Consider the following 12,702-nt stretch of genomic DNA (forward strand, 5'->3'; position numbering starts at 1 on the left):
CACATCTCTGTATCAGCCTGCGCTGTAACAGCCTTCCTTGTGTCTCCGGTAGAGCAGCACGTGTACTAGGGATGTTAAACAGGTAACCGATAAGCATTAGCTTATCGGTTACCCAAACGGTTGCACATGGTTCCTGGTTCGGTTCTCAAAGAGCTGGCTGCTACCCTGTGCTGCTGCCTTTGCACTAGAAGCAGCAGTGCAGGGTGACGTGTGGGGAGCCAGCTTAAAAGCCGACTTAGGGTTAAGAGCCGACTGCTGCCCCCTCTATCCGAGGCAGCTGCCTCCCTGCATAGACCAGGCTCCCTGGGAGTGGAGGGTGGCAGCCAGGAGTGCAGTAGCTGCCGGCCCTGCTCCCAGGGAGCCAGAGTGTAACTGTAACTGCTAAAATTTTTAGTGGCTATATGGTTACAGTAATAACTGTTTTTTAACATCCCTAATGTGTACTGACTTCCATTCAGTGTAGTAACATAGTCCGCTAACTAAGTTGGGTTCTTTGGAAACCTAGCGCAGGAGCCGAGTGAATCCATAGCATCTCTGAATCTCTTGCACTTATAAATGCCAGTAGTTAGGTACCCGGGCTGAGTGACCAGAGCATTGAGTCAAATGGCATTTGTGCATTCAAACATGAGAAGATTAAATCTCTGCATCTTTTGAAAATAAACATCCTCTGTTGTCTTTCTGGCAGCCCCATGGGATTATTTAGTCTAACAATGGAACATGTATTTTGTTTAGACTTTGCTTTTCCTTGTAAGTTTCCCTTTTGTTTTTAGTTCACTTCCCCTCCTGGCCCTCAAGCACAGCACCTGGACTGTCTGGGTTTCAAACACTGCTAGGGAAGGTAAAACCCAAACAAACTCCCTCTTGCCCCCACCTTTCTGTGTTTTAAATGGTTTTCAAAAACTATTTGCTGGATTTATATTTTTTAAATATTATTAGATTTTTGAAAACTTTAATTCTGATGTAAAGTTTAGCTCTAGGTGATGCCTGTATTAACTTATTCCACTTATATTGGATTTAGGACATACATTTGTGGGCTAGATTTTCATCTGTGGTCTTTAATCTTTTGTCCTCACTATTTTAAGCTGTTTGTATCCATGATACTTGGTTTGGGCATTCAGTTCGCATGCAGGTGGGGTACTTGTGCATCTAACTGCCCTAGTTCAACATACAGATGTTGACATGATTCAATTATGCAAGCAAAATTGGTTGCATGTGTGGAAGCAGGAACATCTGGTGAGAGTCCAGTTTGGAGCTGTGGCCTTGTGTGAGGTATGAACATATAAGGGGAAGGCATTTGTATAGAGAGGAACACTGCACAGATCAAAGGCAATTTCCAGCAAAGACATTTGTGGTTTAGTTTTCCCCTAATTTAGGGGATTGCTCTGAATTGTCCATTGGCCACAAAGCTCTTCATAGCTTGACACTGATTCCTGTGTCCCTAATATATTTCATATGGTAAGTTCTTGGTGAGCCTTAGGTGAGTGTGATAGCGTAAGATTCCAGATCTGTGTGAGGTCAGCTGCGTTTCAAGGTGCACCTGGTGGTAGGGGAGATGACATGGGGTTTGAGGTTGTTGATTCAAGTCCCAGCCCAGGCCCGATTTAATAGCAGCAGTCACTTTGAGCTATGGGGCAAGCAGGATCTCCTAAATAAAGAAAAGTTTTTGGGATAGCAAAGTATGTGTGGGGGGAGGGGGTTCTTGACAGTTCATTTAAGAATTCCACAACAGCCGCATCATAGTTGTGTCACTGGCAAGGAACAAGTGGACATTGGATGCCAAGGGCTTCAGAATGCCAGCTGGGATGAGTGCCGGCTCTCTGAACACAGGATCTATTCCATTTCTCTGGGGCTGCTGAAGCTCACCTTGCATTACCCGGCTGTACGTTTCCTTCCCACCAGCTCTAGTGGGTAGTCTGAAAATCTTTGGGTGCCAACAGGGCTGCTGGCTTGGCATTACTCTTCCTGACTGCTGTGAAAGATTTTGTCATTCCCGGCTCAGATCTGCAGGACCTGGGCATGGGGAAATGAGCGCAGAAGAGGTGGGACAGGAAAGTGGGTGATGGTGACTGGAAAGGGGCGTGGCCAGCACATGTCCTCTTTCAGCATCTCTTCAGTGACCTCCACGGATGCACCTTGAAACTGCCTCTCAACAGTAGACACTTGGAGGAAGGGCCACCCAGAGACTCCTTTTGAAATCCCCACCTCCACACAGCACCAAGGCTGGTGCAAGGAATTCTACCAGTCTCTGCCAGCGAGGTGATTCTGGAGATGCATTCCAATGAAGAGATTTTTCATTAAAGAGACACAGAAAAGTGTGCTTGCTGAAGGAGTGTAGGAGGAGAGATTAGACCCTCTTTTGCTCTATGAAACAGAACCTTTACTGCTGCTGAGGCATAGGGAAGCATCGGTGTACAGAGAATCTATAGAGCAAGGTATGCCCCTTTCCAAAAAGGGGGCAGAAAAAGGCTGAATGTTACCCAAATCCTTTGCAATTAAAAAGGCACCATAGCTAAATGTCAGCCTCCCTAGCATGTATTGTCTTTGAGTTGAAAGGTGTCTGCTGTCCAGGCAGGTAGATTTTAGGTGTACCTAGATTGTCTGGATTTCATTCTTTATCTCCTATGTCCTGTCTTGTCTTGTGTGAAACATGAGCCCCTCGGTTCTCATCTGTATGTTTAGAGAGCTTTTTTAATTTCATAGATCCTGAGAGAGATCTTTTTTTACCTTACCGGATTCCCTGAACCACAGAGTTGCTCACAACTAGCTCGTTGCTTCTGCATGCAGGAATTTCAAAGGTATTGTATTAAATACAATTTTATTGCAGAAACCTGCAGTCCAACTAATGCTTTATGCAGAAAGTACTGGGTGAGGATCTCTGGCCCTGAGCTATGCAGGCCATCACAGTAGGTGATCATAATGATCTCTTTTGGCCGTCAGATATCTGAATCGAATCCAATGCACTGCAGAGCTTTCCAGCAGTCTGTATTAGCTTCTTCTGTATTTTATGGCAACCATGTAAAAATGTTCTTGCATTTGACACTGGCCCACACTGCTATGTGACTTATATTTATAGCACACTTTAAAAGGAGTGTTTTTAATTTAAGGGGAGGGGGGATTAAAAATGATATAAGGACTGCTCCTGTGAGTTATAAAGGCATAGGGCCAGATTTTTAACTGGTGTCAGTCTGCCTAGCCCAGTGGAGCGAGGCTGATTCACACCATCTGAAGATTTGTCCCTTGAGTTCATTTGGGAATTGTAAGGACTTAGATTCTGTTGGGGAAATCCTGTTGCTTTCCAGGAAGATGCCACTCCCTGGAGGAGGTTCAGAAAGGCCAACTCGAACTTGAAATTGTGTTGTTGGAATAAATCTCCTGCAGCCCTGTGTGTATCGTTATAGGATAACCATTAAAACAGCGATTTTTAAAACTTTTTTTTCTCATGACCCAGTTGAAGAAAATTACAATGCCCATGACCCGACATAATTAGACTGGAGTGGGGCTCTGGGATCGGGCTGAGGAGGAGAGCTTTGGACTGTAGAAGAGGGAGTCCAGCTTTGGGGGTGTCAGGTCTGGGGCAGGAGGGACTTACCTTGAGCAGCTCCCGGTCAGCGGTGCAGCAGGGGGGCTAAGGATGCTTCCTGCCGCTCTTGGCACCACAGACCATGCTGTGCTCAGAACCAGCCAGCAGCCGGTTCCCAGCCAATGGGAGTGCGGAACTAGTGCTGAGGGCAGGGGCACCCTGTGCACTCTTCCCTCCCCCCACTAGGCGCCAGGACAGGCAGGGAGCTGCCTTAGCACCCCCACGGGTCACCCTGCAGTCACGAGCCCCAGTGTCCGACATTCCACGACACAACACTTGAATGAAGTGTTGCAGCTTAGGACAAGTCTCTCTGGATGGACAGAGAACACAGAAGCTTATTCACTGTAGTTGGATGAAGTCATCTCCCTTTCATTGCTGGCAAGTCAAAGGTGTGCCGCGCTCTCCTCCTTTCTAGGATTCACAGTCAGTCCATTTTATTTTATTTTGCAGCACTCAAGCATGTACAGATTCCCTCCTCTGCAGGCAGTTTTGTAATGATTGTATGGCTTTCGGTAATGGCCATGAAGTCTTTGATACTACAAATCTCTGGAAGGACTTGTTTTCCTCTAGCTGCCAGCGGGTATTTCCTCGTGATTTGTGGGCACCCTGAAATATTGTATACCCTTTTGGCTTACACAGAGGCTCCTGTCTATCTTGTTATCTGCAACAGGGTATTTCCAAAGTGCTTGAAAAAGACATTGAATGTCATGGCTGTTTTCTTAAGTTTAAAAAAATGCACCAAGTGCTGACAGTTGATGTCTGAGACAAAAGCCCGCGCAGAGCAGTTCTGGAATGACTGCCAGACAACTGGGAGCGCGGCTGGGATGAACATGTGTGAATGTGTGCATTGAGGAGATGGAATGAATGTATGAATGAACAGAATGCTGGTGTCAGTTTCAGGTGGGCATGAGAGAGCTTAACAATCATTGGTGTCTGGCAGTCTGAATAAGACAGATTCATTAAGGGGAAACAGACTATTGGGATGCTAGCATATTTATCAGATAGGTAATGTAGGGCAATTCTAGCTGTGTTATGTAAGAGAGCTAGTAAACAGACTCTGGAAAACCAGCATCATTGAATAAACATTGCAGAATGTTGCTTTACTAGGCAAATCCCACAATAGAAAATGCTCAGAAGAATTCTGTTTCTCAGCAAGTAAAGAGAGTTTTACTACACTCTGCTTTGGAAACCAAGGCAGTGTGTTTTTAGAATGACCTTGCTCTAGGATTTATTTGCAGCTTGAAATGCGTATCCACTTTATTGTACTGTATCAGTGCTTTGTATGGGAAGGTAGGGGCAGATTGTGCCACCCTGATGGGAAACTTTACTGCATGGATTGCGCCCATATTCCCCAAGTAATGTCACAATTTCAGTGGAAGTACTCACATGAACAAGGGTTTACTATAATATTTTACACCTGTAGCAATAAGCACAAGTGCTAATAATTTCAGTGAATGCTGGGATTTGGTACCTTGCACATTGCAAAATAAATTGGTTCTAGGGACTCATTTGCTTTTCTTTCATTTTACGGATGAAAACTTGAATACATTTTATGACTGTAATGAGGAATATAACTTTAACATCACATCTGTGCCCAGCTTGTCCCTGATTCATTTGTCAGCTGCTTTATACATCTCTCGCTGAGCTGTGAAATGAATTACATTTCTCACCTGTGAAGAGGGCAGTTTATGAATGTATTTGTCACTTGGCCTTTGCTTTAATTTCCTCGCTAAAGTGATTAAGTTCATACCATATAGTATTTATTTTTCCTTGTATAGTAGCTGACAATTGCTTCATTTCTGGGGTCCCTAAAGTTTTTTGTAGTTCCGTAGAATTTTGGGCCAAAAGGAATCATTCAGTTAATCTAGCCTAACCTTCCGTGTATTTCAGGCCATAAATTTCACACGAGGATTCAGAGCCCAACAATTCATGCTTTTCGAAAAGAACAAATGACTCCCAGTGATGGCAAATCTACCACATTCTGCTTCAGTGGCCAAACAACTATTTAACACCATGTGCATTTTTAAAGTGCACCAATCGTAATACCACAGGAATTTTTTACAACTTCTTTGGCTAAAACAAAACCTTCTGAGGGTAGAAGATAGAGGAAAATTTTCCCCAATGGTCATTCCCTGGTTTAAACTAGGGATGTTAAAATGCGTTTATTTAGGTAAATGTACATGTTTACGTGTGTGTGCCTCCCCGGCAGAGGCAGCAGAGAGGGGGAGGAGAAGCTGCACATAACTGTGAAGATTTACCAATGAGCTCAGGCTCAGAGGTTTACTGTGTACATGTTTACAACCCTAGTGTAATGCTGCCACAGTACTGTCCCCATCCTGAATCTGGCTTGTGTGACCTTTCTTCAGCAGACTTTCCTTGTCTATTGGTTTCCTTGGCTATGTTCCATTAAAATGTGCAGATTCTTTTCTTTTTTTTCTCCCCCCTTAGCAGGATTTTCACTTTCTGTTGTTCTTGCCACAGTGAGATTTCATTTCTGGTTCAACTGTAACTTATTCTCTACTTTGTGTTTTTCTTTTTAATTAACTCTCTTACAGTATGTCCATCTTCCCTCCCTCCCCTTGTCTCATTGCATAGATTTTCATGGTGTGATACAAATGCCCATAGACAGTGATGCATGCATCCATAATGGAAACTCCTGACTGGTTCTGCTGAGGGACAAATCACATGGAAACTTAATTTACTTAAAGGTCATTCCAGGCTGGATTTGGAGGGAAATCTCAGCCAGAGTACGATATAAACATGTTGCTGTGACCCGCCTGCTATACCTAGAGGATTCTTTAATATCTACTTTATTTTCTAGAAAAGAAGAGACAAAAGAAGATGAAACCAGCCAATGACTGGAGGGAGCGAAGAAATGCTATTCGTCTCACTAATGAATACACCGTAGAAACCCTGGTAGTGGCTGATGCTGATATGGTGCAATATCATGGTGCCGAGGCAGCCCAAAGATTCATCCTCACAGTGATGAACATGGTACGTATTCGCTTGGCTCTTGGAGAATGAGCGAAGTGTTCTGATCTACAGTATGCTCCTCCTTGGGCTGATGGAAATCCAGTTGGTTTGAGATCCTTGTTCAGGTTGAACTACTGTCTTCCAGGGAAGCCTCATTCTCCACTCCAAGTCTGGGGCCTCCATTCACGGTAGCACATACTTGTCTTCTGAATATGCAGAAACTGTGTTCCCACACAGATTTGTAAGTGGTCAGAATATTGCTTCCCCCAGTACTTTTCTTTTCTAAACAGTAACGAGGAATAATTTGTTACTGAGTGGTGGTGATACATTGTCTTGTTTGTGCTTCCAGCTTCAGGGCCTCAGTTCATTTTACTTTGTGGATTTCACATCTGTATCACTTGCAAACACCCTCTTAAGACAAGCTGAGCTGCTCATAATTGTGTGTGCCAGTGTATATTACACCCACAAAGTACAGTTGGGCAGGGATGTGGCATAACTTTCTACTTGAGATAAATGTATTTTGGAATGCTCTCACTTTTGGCACTGCTCAGCGATCTCACTGTGAAATGCACACTTGAGAATGTTTTCCTTAAGAGCTTGGAAAGTTCTGATGCCTTTCCTTTTGTGAGAACATTTTGCTTATCGTGTATTGTATGTTTGCCCTTTATGACTAATAGCATTTTTCCTTAAAACCATTGACACAGATACTTTCACCAGAGTTGTCTTGCTACTGGCAACTTCCCTAGCTAAAGACCTAGTCCCTTTCCCCAGCAGTTTATCTTGTCATCTCACAAGGAAACGTTTGTCTTCAGTTTTGGAAAAAATGAGTCGGGGAGTTTTAAAGAAACTGTTTATAACCCGATGTTTGTTTAGGTGGAGGAATGACGGAACAGGTCTTGAAACTGATCCTGAACCAAAATCCCAGATCCAAACTTTTGGAGAGTCTGGCTCTGGAACTAAACTTGGTAGATGTGTTCTGTTTCTGTAATGGTCCAAATAAAATTCCAGGATACAAACAATGGAGAAGTTTGGATCCAGATTGGAAATCTGGGTCTTGGACTTCTATAGAAAGAGAAGACACAAAAATAACCCAACTGGAAATGGAATTTTCTACTGAGGGCAGATTTATTCCATAATTGTCCATTATGGGTTTGTTCTACCATGTTCTGAATGTCCTGGTTCTGGCCATAGATAGAGCTCTGATCTGATCTGACATGACACTTTGTGGATTCCCACAGATTTCCATGGATCGTGGTTTTGAAACAGAGTGGTAAACCAGAATAGTAATGTTGGTGTGGCGCTGTTGCCTTCAAACAAGGTCCTGGCCTTTTAGAGACATGGTTTATCTCATACCTTTGATTTATTCTTGTAACAAGAATATCTGCTTCCTTTACCACCCAAAAGTTTGGTGACTTGTTTGCAAATTGAAAGCACACGTATTCCAGGTTGGAAGCAGCATTCAGCCAAATACCAGGGGATTGTTCACACTAAGCTAGATGGATGTGGTAGCACATCATAGCCGAGGGAGTTGTATTTCAAGAATTAGCTATTAATCCTGATGAGGTGGAGGAATCAGGAAGAGAAACTTTCACCTCTAAGTTGCTAATTCATATCAAGTGTGGCTATTTGGTGGCTCAGAGTGGCTAGCTGTTCTGGTGGCTTAAGAATTCAGTCTCAGCTGAGAGATGTTTGCACAGCCCCTCACGACTGGTGCTAATTTGCTCTCGAGAGTCAGTGCTCCCAAAGGAGGTGGACATGGCACTGCCCTCACAGATGGCAGGGGTCCTTCCATGTCAGGGTTGAGACATGTGAGCAAACAAGTGGTGGATGATAGCCTGAGCGCAGTTAGTGCAATCTCCCATCAGCTCTGTAGCAAGAAGAGCTGTTAATCTGTCACTTTTTTTTTTTTTTTGAGCAGCAGGAAAAAAAACAAAAACAAAATCTGGATGGTAATCTACAAACCCTACCCCCAAAAAGGAAGAGCTGAATAAGACCCATCTCAGTGCGTAACCTCAATGCATAGCAGTGGTCTTTTTCTAAACAGATCTGTTGCTCCTTTAACAGGTGAACATAAGAATGGCTGTACTGGGTCAGACCAAAGGTCCATCTAGCCCAGTAGCCTGTCTGCCGACAGTGGCCAGCGCCAGGTGCCCCGGAGGGGGTGGACTGAAGACAATGATCAAACGATTTGTCTTGTGCCATCCATCTTCAGCCTCTGACAAACAGAGGCCAGGGACACCATTCCTACACCTGGCTAATAGCCTTTTATGGACCTAACCTCCATGAATTTATCTAGCTTCTCTTTAAACTCTGTTACAGTTCTAGCCTTCACAGCTTCCTTTGGCAAGGAGTTCCACAGGTTGACTATGCGCTGTGTGAAGAAGAACTTTCGCTAATTAGTTTTAAAATTAGGTGCTGATTCCATCGAGTCCTGTTGTGTTATGGAATCTTTGGCTGGTTGAACCCACAGGGAATTTAACTGATATTCCTTTAACAAGCTGACTATTATTATTATTATTATTATTATTTATTGTTATTTCATCTTCTAGCATATTGTCAGACTATTCCCTGAACAAGGCTTCATTGTGTTTGGGCATTTATTTGGCTTGGTTAATAGAAAATGGGTTCTTTCAACAGATCTGATCTCTACCATCCCTTCAATATGAAGTGTCTTTGTTGCATTTCAGGATGTGTTCAGTTTGGAGCATAGAAAGGTTATTCTTCTTAATTCCACCCACAAGCTTTGCAAAGGGTGGGTAGAAACTGTTTCTCTGAACAGATCTATTTTTCAAGCTGTCTTTTGGTTGGAGGCAAACCTAGACGTTTACACTGGTTGAGCGTGATTACTCTCATTGGGATTACTTTAGGGCAAAATCTCTCCCCAGGGTCTAGTACCTCTTCAGGAGCAGTGGGTGGTAGCAGTGTGCACTAGCAGCTCCAGCTGCCCTGCTAAAATCCACTGTGTAATGTGCTGGGGATGTACATTCTCTGTATGGGCACCTAAAATACTGCCATTGCTCCATGCCAGTTTAGCTGTGTCTTTGGCTCCTCAGAGGAGAGAACATTGTTCTGTCCCTTTGTGAACAGATGTGATAGATGAGATGGCTATCTTGATATTTACTGTATGTTCCTCCCCCATGGGTGACCTGTAAGCATGTCAAATTGCCATCCATGAATCATTGTGCTCTGTAGCGTTCAGTACTCGATGAGATTCAGGGCCAAATCCAACTCCCTGAACACATCCCAAAGAACTGAGTTGTACATAGAAGACTTCCATAAGGCTTTTCTTCTGCTCAAGGAGCGGAATAGCAGCAGAGCCTCTTTGTGAACATCAGATTGTAGGGAGTTTGCTATTCGCTTCACTGGGGCTAGGATAAGATGTCATCACAAGGAGTGAGAGATGGAAGGATGGACATGTGATTAGAGTACTGACTCTCACTCAGGTTAAATTCCAGGGCCTACTGCAGACTCCTGTGTGGCCTTTGAAAAGTCACTTTAATGACTCAGTGTCTCAGATCCCCATCTGTAAAATAACACTGCCCTGCCACACAGGGGATTGTGGCGTTTTTCTGTGGAGATGGGGACCAGATATTTTCATAGGTACATAGTGTGGAAGATGTTCACACAGCTCACTGGTTCCTCGTGGTCTCTATATCCTACTTTTGGGGCCTGTAAGGCTTTCTGGGTATTGGTCGCGGATAGTATTTACCCACAGTATGTAGATTCTGCTGGTTCGGTTATACTCCAGAATTGCAAGCTGCCTTTAACAGAAACCAGAATATTAATTTTGGCATTGAGTCTCCTATTTGAGCAAATAGGACATGACTGGTCAAGAGGTTATTAGTTGAACTTGTCACTGTAAGACATTATGCTTCCTGTCAAACCATAAAATAAGCATTAAGGAGCTTATTAATGCCTGTTAAATTTAAATCAAGTAATCTGCCTTTAAAGTATTTAATATCTATTTGTGATACAAGAGTTTCTGGGGGGGGGGGAGGAGTCAGCATTCCAAAATACTATTTTATTGCCCCCACTGATAAATAACGGTCTTAAAAATATATAAATAACTATGAAAGCAAAACCATTTTGCAACAGGACAAACTCTGGATGATGCTCTCTCATTCTCTGTTATTAACAGCACACAGTGATCCTGCACCTTGAACAAACAATAGATTTCTGCTAAGATGAAGGTGGTGGTGGTGGCGTTTTATTTGTGTGTGTGCTCATGTCCGTTCCATGTTTGCTGTGCATGCTCACCAGCTAGAAGTGTTCCCCTCAGCAATAAAGGAGTAGCTCTGGTGACCCCGGCAGGCTCTCAATACATTTAAAAAGCAGAGGCGCAGCATCTGGGACTGGTCCCGAGCCAGGAATCCCGGCTTGCACCCTGTCCCCACCAGCCTCTTCCTCCCTATCTTCCCTGCCCCCGTGGAGACAGTGTTGGGTGGAATTGGCTTTTAAGCTGGTTAGTCACTTCCGACCCCTTTGCTGCCTCTATCAAAGGATGCAAGGCAGGGTGCAGGAGCTGGTACTGGGTAGAACTTGCTTTTAAACTGGCTTCCCCCCAGCACCTACTCCTTCTTCCCCACGTTGCTTCCTCTAATCGAGGCAGCAAAGGGGTCAGAAATGACTAGTTGACTATCTGATAAAGCTTTTGCTTATTGGAGAGCTGACTAGTTGCTTACATCCCTAACTGAGGGCGCAGCCACATGCAGAGCTGTCAGTCCAGTAGCGCCTGGTTGTTGGGTACCAACCGTTTCGGATACAGATTGGGTATGGGACAGGGCTCCATCTCGGTGGGATAGCCTCCCAGAGTCGAGGTAGTTGGTCACAGGGAAAGCCAGGGACAACCTGGAGGTGTCTCCAAAAATAAAGACTCCAAGAGGCTGGACTTCTGCAGATGCAAGATTCATCTAGCCTACAGCTGATGGTGGCCAAAAGTTGTTCTGAGGCTGTGTCCGAGAATGACATTCCAGACTCTTCCTTGGATCCACTTTCTCTAGATTTTGGCAGCCACCTTTCCCGTTTCCTCCCGCTGTGGTCAGCGATAACTTTGTCAATTAGGTGAAGTGACCCGTTTCATTAGTGACTGACAAAATAAAGACCCATGCCTATATGTTATCTTCCTAAAACATCCCCTTACCACCTCCACCTCGTTTAGACCAAGATTGCTGATTCTACATTTATCTTTGTCACTCCTCATCTGTTTGAATCTCTTTACGGATTTCTTCCTTTTCTATTTCAAATTAAAGCCCTTTGGTCTCAAGGCTTTGCACAATGCTCCTGTACTGCGTTTCCTTGCCTCCTGTTTTCTAATTTGCATTCTCTGACTTAATTGCCATGTTCATCTCTTAGGGCATGTCTAGACTGTCAGCAGAGGGATGCAGATTAGGCAGGTGGACCTTGCAAATGAGGCAGGGATTTAACTATCCCGTGCCTAATTTGCATAAAAATGGCCACCGTGTTTTGCCGACTCAGCGCTTTGTTGGCAAAAAGCGACAGTCTAGAGGGGGATCTGTCGAGAAAGAAAGCCTTTTTCGACAGATCCCTTATGCCTGGGAGGGATGCCGACAGAGGGATGCAGTCTAGACATACCCTTAGTGGGCTGTGCCCATGAAAGCTCATGATACTGTCTACGGCTATGTCTACACTGGCACCTTTTTCCGGAAATGCTTAAAACGGAACAGTTTTCCATTATAAGTATTTCCGGAAAAAGAGCGTCTACATTGGCAGGATGCTTTTCCAGAAAAGCCCTTTTTCCGGAAAAGCGTCTGTGGCCAATGTAGACGCGCTTTTCCGCAAAAAAGCCCCCATCGTCATTTTCGCGATCGGGGCTTTTTTCCGGAAAAGACTACTGGGCTGTCTAAACTGGCCCTTTTCCGGAACAGTTTTCCGGAAAAAGGACTTTTGCCCAAGCGGGAGCAGCATAGTTTTTCCGGGAAAAACACTGACAATTTTACAGTAAATCGTCACTGCTTTTCCAGAAATTCAAGGGGTCAGTGTAGACAGCTCGCAGCTTATTCCGGAAAAGCGGCTGCTTTTCCGGAATAAGTGGCCCAGTGTAGACACAGCCTATGCATTTTGTTAGTCTATAAAGTGCTACCAGACCATTTTGGGTTTTTTTAAGTTTACCTTTTCATGGGTTTGCTGTG

At 44.2% G+C, this 12,702-nt stretch overlaps 1 protein-coding gene across 3 annotated transcripts in view; it reads left to right on the plus strand.

Annotated features, from left to right (window-relative positions):
• The window catches only part of ADAMTS17 (ADAM metallopeptidase with thrombospondin type 1 motif 17), a 317,509-nt gene that overhangs the window by 29,790 nt on the left and 275,017 nt on the right, over positions 1 to 12,702 (plus strand). For all 3 annotated transcript variants that reach the window (XM_075896951.1, XM_075896952.1, XM_075896953.1), the window contains exon 4: positions 6,402 to 6,574. In XM_075896951.1, coding sequence (XP_075753066.1) covers positions 6,402 to 6,574 — 173 coding nt within the window. The remainder of the gene's footprint in view (positions 1 to 6,401; positions 6,575 to 12,702) is intronic.

The sequence above is a fragment of the Pelodiscus sinensis genome, chromosome 14 (genome assembly GCF_049634645.1).
Source record: "Pelodiscus sinensis isolate JC-2024 chromosome 14, ASM4963464v1, whole genome shotgun sequence".
Lineage (NCBI taxonomy): Eukaryota > Metazoa > Chordata > Testudines > Trionychidae > Pelodiscus > Pelodiscus sinensis.